The sequence below is a fragment of the Nicotiana attenuata genome, chromosome 1 (assembly GCF_001879085.1).
Source record: "Nicotiana attenuata strain UT chromosome 1, NIATTr2, whole genome shotgun sequence".
Classification (NCBI taxonomy): domain Eukaryota; kingdom Viridiplantae; phylum Streptophyta; class Magnoliopsida; order Solanales; family Solanaceae; genus Nicotiana; species Nicotiana attenuata.
Window position 1 is genome coordinate 30,564,169 of NC_031989.1, and position 10,600 is coordinate 30,574,768.

General features: G+C 37.8%; 1 protein-coding gene and 1 pseudogene across 1 annotated transcript; both read left to right on the top strand.

The window, feature by feature from the left end:
* On the top strand, nucleotides 4,743-8,539 carry LOC109234508 (annotated as a pseudogene).
* On the top strand, nucleotides 4,843-5,451 carry LOC109234500 (G-type lectin S-receptor-like serine/threonine-protein kinase At1g61550). The gene has a single exon (XM_019400523.1). It carries the CDS (start codon nucleotides 4,843-4,845, stop codon nucleotides 5,449-5,451), a length of 609 nt encoding a protein of 202 aa, XP_019256068.1.

Sequence of the window (10,600 nt, forward strand, 5' to 3'; positions counted from 1 at the left end):
AGCTATTTGTAAACTCTTGTGGAACATCTACACAAAGAAGGAAAAATTATGGTTCAATGGATTCATTCATACTACATAAAGGGAACGACTATCTGGAACACAGATCCTAAGAGTGCATCATGGATCATCCAAAAGATATTCAAGGAAAAGTACTACTTTGAGGGTGCTGGATATAAAGAAGGAGATGTTCAACAGATCGAGAGATTCTCAATGAGGCAAGTACAAAAATCCATGCAAGGAGAATTTCAAAAGATGAATGGAGGAAACTAGTATGCAATAATCAGGGATCGCCCAAGTGGATTTTCATATTACGAATAGCAATGCAAGACAGGCTATCTACGAAAGAAAGGTTAGTCCGATGGAGGATTATTTCAGAACAAACATGCTCACTCTAAACAGTGCAACATTTATTCTTTGACTGTGAAGTATCAAGAACTCTATGGCAGCAATTACTGAATTGGCAAGGTATATAGAGAACAAAGAAAACTTGGCAGGAGGAGTTGAAGTGGTTAGAACAGGTTGGTAAAGGCAAGAATGCAGGGGCAGCAGTGTGCAGAATGACACTAGCAGCAATAGTTTATCACAGTTGGCAAGAGAGGAATAATGTGATTTTCCAGAAGACGAAGAGATCAACCAACACTATCCTAAGATTGATCATCCAGGAAATACATGTTAGGACCAGCTTATTCCCTAGACTAGCACGAGCCATGTCAATACTAAATTGGTATCCTAACGTAGACTTGGAGAAATTAGAAGCACGAGGTGGGTAAGTAGCAAAGTTTAGGTAACTCTAAGCTGGGGCTTCATGTCCAGGAGGAGTTATACTAAAGACTAGTCTTAGTTTTGTTTGGATTTGTAAATAACTATACTTGGTAAATAAAATTATTTAATTACCAAAACAAATACTAAATTTTTTCTTCGACTTTGGAATTATGAAAATGGTTACAAGCCAACAAGTAATTAACACATGTGCTAGACCTAGGAGAGAACTTATTCCTATGTGGTTTAGGGATTACTGCATAACACAAACACCCAAAGCTTCTTAGATGACTGTAAGAAGGTTGTTCCCTAGTTAAAACCTCATAAGGAGTCATGCCAAATAAGATGGTACTAGGAAATATATTAATCAAGTAGGTGGCTGTTAAAATGCAGTCTTCCCAAAATATAATTGGGAATTTGGATTGGAAAAGAAAAGCTCTTGCTGTTTCTAGCAAATATTTATGTTTTCTTTCAACAATCCCATTTTGTTGGGGCGTGTAAGGACAAGAGGTTTGGTGTAAGATGCCTTTGGACTGAAAAAATTGACTAGTTTTATAATTGGTATCAAGTTCCATAGCATTGTCTGTTCGAATAGTTTTAATTTTGGTGTTGAACTGAGTTTCAAACATGGAAAAGAAAGACTTTAGAATGGACAGAGCATTGCCCCTGTGAGTTAGGAGATGTGTTCAAGTTTTTCTACTACAATCATCTACAATTGTGAGAAAATATCTATAAGATCTCTGTGTGTCAGTGTGAAACGGTCCCCAAACATCCACATGAATAAGATCAAATAAATGGGAATAATGGGAACTACTATCAAGGAAAGAATATCTCTATTGTCTAGCAAGTGGACATATATCACAAATGAAAGGTTGTTTATCAGAAAATGGCACATTCAAAGAGTTTATTTTCTGTAATTTTGAAATGGAAGGTGTCCCAACCTATTATGCCATAGAAGTTGGGACTTATTTACATTTAATGTGTTTGCATGAACAGAAAAAGGAATTAAAGCAGGGGAATGACAAGTTGATGGAGGTCCAGAATGTGTGACTGCAGATTGTGATCTGGAGTTGTACAGGCAGAGCCCTTCAGCCATCTTACCAAGTACCAATGACATCTTCACAGAAGGGCACAGTAGAAAACATGCATGTTGTGGAAAAAATAGTAGTGATGAAGTATTAACTGATAACTTGTGGACAGAAATAAGATTGTATTTAAAAGTAGGCACATATAACACCTTCGACAGAGTGACTGAAGGATTTAACTGGACAGAACCAATTGAGGTCACTTTTACTTTATACCTATGGGGTAATGTGATAAGGTAGGAACAGATAGGGCTGTTATATTTGTAAGCAAAGATTTTTTCAAGGTCATATGATTTGATGCTCCAGAATCTAGGATCTAGGTTTCAGGAGTTAGAACACTACTTAGACAAGTACAATTAACACAACTCATCAAATGAGAAGAGAAAGAAAATATACCTGCAAAGTTAGTTGTGGTAGAGTGACATTGAGAATCATCAGGACCAACTTGAACATGTTGAAGGATATTCATGAGTTGCATGTACTGATCAGGTGTAATGGTATTGGCAATATTGATGTTCTCAAGGGAATGATCAGGCTTGGCATCAGGAGAAGAATGAACAGGTGCAGCAACTCGGATATTCTTGTTCCTTGATTTTGAAGGTTATGGAAACCAATGCAACTTGTAGCACTTCTCAGTTACATGTCCAGGCTTTTTAAAATATCTGCAATAGAGCCTTTTTGGATCATAGCCTCCCTTTTGATTGTTGAAACTTTGATTGTTAGGATTTGGATTGTTAAAAGTATATCTCTTTGTAAAATTTGTGGTTTGTGGTGGTTTTGGATTATAAGTGGGACCACTAGAGCTAGCAGAAAAAGCTGCAGAGTCAGACTGAAACCAGGTACATTGTGAATCCCTCTTTACTTCCCATCTTGAACAACTAGAGAATAAGCCTTCTAATTTCAGGAAGTGGCTGCATCATTAGAATATTTCCTCTAGCGTTGAATACCTCATTCAAACCCATCAAAAATTGCATCAATTCCTGATTTTTCATCTTTTTGATCATTTTGTATTTACCTCCATATTTACATTCACATACACAAAAAGAGTCAGCATCAAGAGACTTTATTTCATTCCAGAGTCTCTTTAGCCTATTGAAATAACCTCCCACATCAGAAGAGCCTTGAGAAATAGAATTTAGGTCCTTTTGGACTTCATACATCCTAGCACCAATTGCTTGCCCATACCTCTGGTTCAATTCATCCCATAGACTCTTAGCAGACTTGGAGTATATGACACTCTATGAAATATCGGGGTCTAAGGAATTAAGGATCCAGCTAATGATCATGTTATTGCACTGTTCCCAGTGTTCAAACAAAGAAGAATTGGGAGAAGGCTGAACATAACTCCCATTAATGAATCCTAACTTCTTCTTTGCCCCCAAAGCAATGATACTGCCTCTTCGCCAGGCTCCAAAACAGTCCCCATTAAATTATTTGGTTACGAGAATAGTATCAGGATTATCAGAAGGATGATGATAGAATGGGTGAGAGGGAGGTAAAACAAGCTCAGTTTGAGTAAAAGTAGGGGAGTTAGGATCGGTTTCAGACGCAGTTGCATTATTTTCATTCTCCATGAGTAAAGAGATATAATATATAAAAGCTAGGGCACAGAAGATAAAGGCACAATAATAACCAATAAAATGAATGAGCTGCAGCGAAAAAGGTTACCAAACCATCGGAAGAATCCACCGGAAAAACGAAGTTAAAAACCTGATAAACCAGCAAAAACAGACTTATCGCGTCACGCACCACCGAGTAACCACAACTTTAATCCATAAATTGAGATAAAACGGCTGCAAAATCCCAGCTTTCATCCACAATAAACTTTGAAAAGCACTCGATCCATCATAAAAACCAAAAATTTGGGCTAGAACTTTAAAAACTGAAAAAATAGGTTTTCCAATTTTCTGGAAATAGGAAGAAAGAGAGAAATTAAGGTACTAAAAATCGGAGATTACGCCGGATCTTGATGATGATGCTCTGATACCATGTTAGATTGTATGAAATCGAGCAGAGACGAAGAAGAAATCAGTAATCTAACTTGGGGAAGGAAGGTTCGAGAGCGACGACATTATTCAGATAATTTGCAATATAACCCGTTGGTCCTCAAACCTGGAACCCACAATGTTTATATACAAGCCCAACTCAAGGTGGGTCAAAACCGGAAGAAGAAAAAGAAAGTCTAATACATATTTGCGGCTGACCTATCTAAAAATAATTACAAGGCCCAAAGTGACGGCCCAAATATAAATCCAACACAATTGCTCCTTAGTTTTAATGTAGTTGTATTCTTATTTATTTTTAACCTTGGAAATAGACAGGTCGATCCGTAGCAAATTGATGCTCAAGTAATACCTTGAGCGGTATGGTGGGATGGTTGGGTTTCCTTAGTAACGAAGCTAGGAATTTGAGTAAAGGATGCGAAAAAATGTAATAATATCACACCTATGATATATATACACCAAAAATTTTATTTTTACCTTTTTATATAGTATAATTTCCTGGCAAGGGAGATTCAATTGAACCACCTTTTCCTAAGGTAGCTACGCCCCTATCTCTGCACTTAATGGGTTACTCAAATTATATTGACTTTGATATTTAATAGAACAGTGCCTCTATGATTAGATTAATTTCTACTTGGATTAGTTTAGTTCTCTTTCTTCATGACCTGAGAGCAGACATGAAGAATAGCTTTAGATAATATTATAGATTTTGAAGCCAATGTTAAAAAAAAGCCATTTTCATATATTTCTTAATAGCCAATGGGCTGATTGATGAATCATCAATCAATAAATAATGAAGTAAACACAAATAAATAAGTAACAAGGAAAATGTCAAACTACAAGGTATATTGTTGAACATAGTTCTTAAACTATTTCTCAAATGATTCACGTTTTCCTAACCTCTTCTATGGAAAACGAAAGGAAATGAGATTGAATACCCAAAGGGATACTTGGACATACACTTTTAGGAAGCCTATTGGTTGAATTTCCAGAAAATGGCATGGCAAAGATGGGTATTTTTTCTGTTTCTGATGGTTAGAATGATGCTTTTACCACAAGTTTTTGCTGAAAATGATACCTTAACTCAGTCTCAACAACTGTCGTTGAATCAGACGCTTGTTTCTGCTGGCAAAATATATGAGTTAGGCTTCTTCAATCCAAGTAACTCGAGCAAACTATATCTCGGTATATGGTTCAAGAATATTCCTGGTCAGAGAATTGTATGGGTAGCAAATAGAGAAGATCCATTACCAGCTTCTGATTCTTCTGCAATCTTGAAGATTGGAATTGATGGAAACCTCAGAATTGTAGATGGCAACCAAAATACCGTTTGGTCAACAAATGTTAGTGTCCAGTCTAACAATACAATTGTCGTGCTTACAGACAAAGGAGAACTCATTCTTAAAGATACTGTCTCTGGAACATCTTTATGGGATAGTTTTAACCATCCTTGTGATACCTTGTTATCAGGAATGGTTATAGGATACAACAGCAGGACGGGGGTGAAACTAGTTTTATCGTCGTGGAAAGCTGAAGATGACCCGTCGCCTGGAAATTTTATTGCTGGACTTTCGGTAGAAATGCCACCTCAAGGCTTCACCTAGGACTAACGACTCGAGGCCTTACAGTAGAGGTGGCCCATGGGATGGAGGGAACTTCATAGGCGTACCTGATGATGAAAAGGGGTATGCAAGTGGTATAAATATAGTATCAAATAAGCAACAGGAGTCTGCATTTCTCAGTTTGAATACTGTCAACGATTTGTATGTTAAAATCATGGTCCTAAAACCGTCAGGATATTGCAGATGATGCAATGGGAAGATGGACTGAACGCGTGGAAAGTCAGATGGAAGGCACCAGATAATCCGTGTGATGTTTATGGAACTTGTGGTCCTTATGGTGTTTGCGATAAGAATAAGTCTCCAATCTGTGATTGCTTGAGAGGATTTGAACCAAAGTCGACTGAGGAATGGAGCAGAGGAAATTGGACTGGTGGCTGTGTGAGGCGAACTAAACTTGTATGTGAAATCAGTACGGCAAGTGGCATAGCGCCAAAGGGATCTAAAAATGACAAGTTTTTGCAGCTGAGTGAGATGAAACTGCCAGATCATTACACATATTTGTATGATTATGGTTCTTAGAACTGCAAAGAATGGTGCCTGAATAACTGTTCTTGTGCAGCCTATGCGTATCTAGATGGAATTAATTGCATGGTTTGGACTGCACAACTTATGGACGTTCAACAGTTTTCATATGATGGTGCGGATTTGTTTGTTCGTCTTGCTTTTTCTGAACTAGGTAAATTCAGTTCTCACCATTATGCTTGGATGTTTAAAATTGTTATGTTGTCGCCTTTTGTAGTACAGTCAGATCTCTCTATAACACCATCCCAATAAAACAATCATTCACTATAAAAGTCAAGTTTCTCTTGGAACTGAGTTTCATGTTATGATACAATATATGTCCTCTATAACATCATTTTACTACAGAACAAACAAGGATGTTATAGAAAGTTTTGACCGTATAACATAATATAGTTTCAGATGAAGATAAAAGGAAGGCAAAACTTATCATCGGCTTCACAACTGTTTCAAGCATTCTCGTATTGGGTATCTTTGGATGCATTTTCTACAGATGGAAAGCAAGTCAAAGAGGTAAAATCTATTCTCCTGATTTCAAGAGTTTATTGCAGATCATAGTAATTACTTAGACTAGTATCATTGTAAAACTTTTATATTGCTTTCTTATATTATACCGTTTTGAGTTTTGACATACAATGACTGCTCACATGTGGATCCAAAATAATATCAGGAAATAGAATAAATAGAGTTAAAGACCTCATTCCAGCTGATACATCTACAGACAATTTGTGGGAAGAACTAGTATTGCGAAAAGATTCATCAGAACTACTGTTTGTTGATTTTGCTAAGTTGGCAATCGCAACTGAGAATTTCAGTGAAATAAATATGATTGGAGCGGGAGGATTTGGCCCTGTTTATAAGGTAATACCTGTCTGTCGAGCGATTTACAGACAAATAACCGTTGTGGATGTGAAGACTAATGCCATCATTGTGAATATCATACAGGGAAAACTGGAAAATGGACAAGTAATAGCTGTGAAAAGATTATCTAGTTACTCTGGACAAGGAATTAAAGAGTTCAAGAATGAAATCTTGCTAATTTCCAAACTGCAACATAGGAATCTCGTTAGAATATTGGCCTATTGCGTTTATGGGAAAGAGAAGTTGCTAGTTTATGAGTACATGGCTAATGGAAGCCTAGACACTTTGTTGTTTGGTAAGTGGTTCCAAAAATTTATAATATATCTTACGATAAGGAGGAAAGGGAGCCTTGGCATTACTGGTAAAGTTGCTGCCATGTGATCAGGAGCTCATGGATTCGAGTTGTGAAAACAGTCTCTTGCAGAAATGCAGAGTAGGGCTGCTTACAATAGAATCTTGTGGTCCGGGAGCTTAGTGCACCCGGCTGCCCTTTTTTTATGATGAGGAGTTTCATTGCTTTCTTCAATTGTATAACTATTTTTGATGTGCTGTTAATCATACTGTCAGATCCAAGAAAAAGCCATGAGCTTTCTTGGCCAAAACGTTTCAACATGGTTCATGGAATTGTTAGAGGGCTTCTTTACCTTCACCGCGATTCTTCATTAAGGGTCATTCACAGAGATTTGAAGGCAAGCAACGTTCTCTTGGACGATGATATGACTCCAAAAATATCAGATTTCGGGTTGGCCAGAACCTTTCAAGTGACTCAAGAACTAAACACTCAGAGAATTGTGGGAACATTGTAAATTCCTTTGTTTCTACAGGCAGAAGTTTCTCTTTTCGCTCTTCTTGCAGCTTTAGACAAATAGTTCATAATATCAAATACTGACACATATTTATACAAATATGTTGCAGCGGTTATATGTCACCTGAATATGCCATGGGAGGACTATTCTCTGAGAAATCTGATGTCTACAGCTTTGGTGTTTGGGTACTGGAGATTGTCAATGGCAGGAAAAACAGAGGATTTTATGATCATGACAGGCATTCGAACCTTCTTAGTTATGTAAGTTCAAATTCAATATTAGCAGGACCTCTTTCAACAAATTCAGTATTCAAGGTTATTGTTGCGGAATATCGCGGGTTAACTAGCACACAATCACACACAAAGCAAATAGAGAAGAAAAATCAACACAAGGATTTAACGAGGTTCGGCTAAGCCTAATCCTTGGGGCAAAAGCAGAGAGAGTTTTTCACTATGAATGAGGAGAAAAGTACAATACAATCTTTTGAATCCCCAACTACAACCCCTATATATAGATCCCAAAAGATCCCAAACATATAAGAGAAATGTTTCCCAATTTGACAAGGACTATAGGTTTTCCTTTCCCAAATCTATTAAGACAATGGGTTTTACTAAACCTATAGGGATTATGGGTTTCCTAAAAATACAAGGAATTTATTCAAGCCACAAATAACAAATCTTTCCCTTGGCTTGAATTCTCTTCATCCACAGGAACAACATCTCTCTACCTTGCCCTCAGCCCTCACAAGGGCATCAATCAAGTCTAGGCAATGCCTAAACTTGTGGGCCGGGACTGCCTTGGTCATCATATCAGCTGGATTATCATGCGTAGACACTTTCTCCACATTAACAATCCCCTTTGATATAATGTCTCGAATAAAGTGATGTCTGACTTCAATATGCTTCGTCGGCTCGTGAAACATCTAATTCTTAGTAAGATGAATGGCACTCTGACTGTCACAAAAAACTTGTGTCTTCTTCTGAGCTAGTCCAAGATCACTTACCAAGCCTTGTAGCCAAATAGCCTCTTTAACTGCTTCTGTAATTGCCATATACTCAGCTTCTGTGGTAGACAAAGCAACGACAGACTGCAAAGTCGCCTTCCAACTGATACACTACCAGAAAGAGTAAAAACATAGCCTGTCAGAGATCTTCTCTTATCCAAGTCCCCTGCATAATTTGAATCGACATAGCCAACTAAGGATTCACTCAACTTGTCTTTGAAAAAGTCAAGCCTACATCTGCAGTACCCTTTAAGTATCTCAAGATCCACTTCACCGCCTGCCAATGTTCTTTACCAAGACACGCCATGTATCTACTCACAACACTAACAGTATGTGAAATGTCAGGGCGGGTGAAAACCATTGCATACATAATGCTACCTATAACACTCGAATATGGAACACTAGACATCTGCTCCATCTCCTCGTATATTTTTGGTGACATGTCTGCAGATAACTTGAAATGGGAAGCAAAAGGAACAGACACAGATTTAGCACCTGTCATATTAAATCTCTTGAGGACCTTCTCAATATAGGACCATTGGAACAACATCAGCTTTCCAACCCTACTATCTCGAGTAATCTCCATCCCCAATATCTTCTTTACAGTACTTAAATCCTTCATCTCAAACTCCTCACCTAGTTGCTTCTTCAATCGGGTAATATGTGACATGCTTTTAGCAGCAATAAGCATGTCATCCACATATAACAATAAATATACACTAGAACCGTCTTCAAGCTTTTTGTGATACACACAACTATCATATGCACTTCGAGAAAATGCATTTTGAATCATGAATGTATCAAACTTTTATACCACTACCTAGGCGACTGTTTCAGACCATATAAAGATTTCTTAAGCAAGAAAACATGATTTTTCTTATCCTGAGTAATGTATCCCTCGGGTTGACTTATATAAATCTGCTCATCCAACTCACTATGCAAGAATGCAGTTTTCACATCTAACTGCTCTAGTTCTAAGTCATGAAGAGCCACCAAAGCCAGTAAGACATACCACTGGAGAGAACACTTTATTATAATTTATCCCCTACATCTGTGTAAAACCTTTAGCTACTAATATTGCCTTGTACCTTGATGCTTCAACCCCTGGATTGCCCTCTTTTCTTTTGAAAATCCATTTGCAGCCTAGTACCTTCTATCCATTTGGCAATGGAACAAGCTTCCATGTCTGATTCTTATGAAGACACTCAATCTCTTCACTCATAGCACCAACCCACTAATCTGCTTCTGGACTAGAAATAGCTTCTTTATAGTTATTCGGCTCAAGCACATCAATGGTCTCTACAACAGACAAAGCAAACTCCACAAAATTAGCATATCCAAGAAAATTAACATCAGCTACGTTTGCAAACCTTTGTGGTGGATTGATCACTCTCTTCTCTCTGCCTATTGCAATGTTATAGGGTTGTTGCGCAGGTGCATCAACATTATCGTCTTGATCAATATTTTGCACCTCCTCCACTTCCTCTACTTTAGAACTACTGGGCTGAGCTAGTGGATATTCAATTTCTAGCTCTATGCGGTCATTGACACCACGATATGTTTCTGCTATTGCTTTCTCCCTCTGACTGTCTAGTGAGGTAGATTCATTGAATGTTACATCCCTACTGATAATTAGCCCTGGAGTCTTTTGATCTGTGCACCACAACCTATAATCTTTCACTCCAACTACATACCCTTGAAATATGCACTTCTTTGCCCTCGGCTCAAGTTTTCCATCCCTCACATGAGCATAAGCAGGACAACCAAATATCCTTAAATTTGAATAATCAGCAGGCGAACCGGACCATACCTCAAAAGGAGTTTTGAACTCAATAGCTGTGGATGGAGATCTGTTGACCAAATAACAAGTTGTATTGATTGCTTCAGCCTAAAAATCTTTGCTAACACATCAGTATGAAAGCATGCTTCGTACCCTATCACA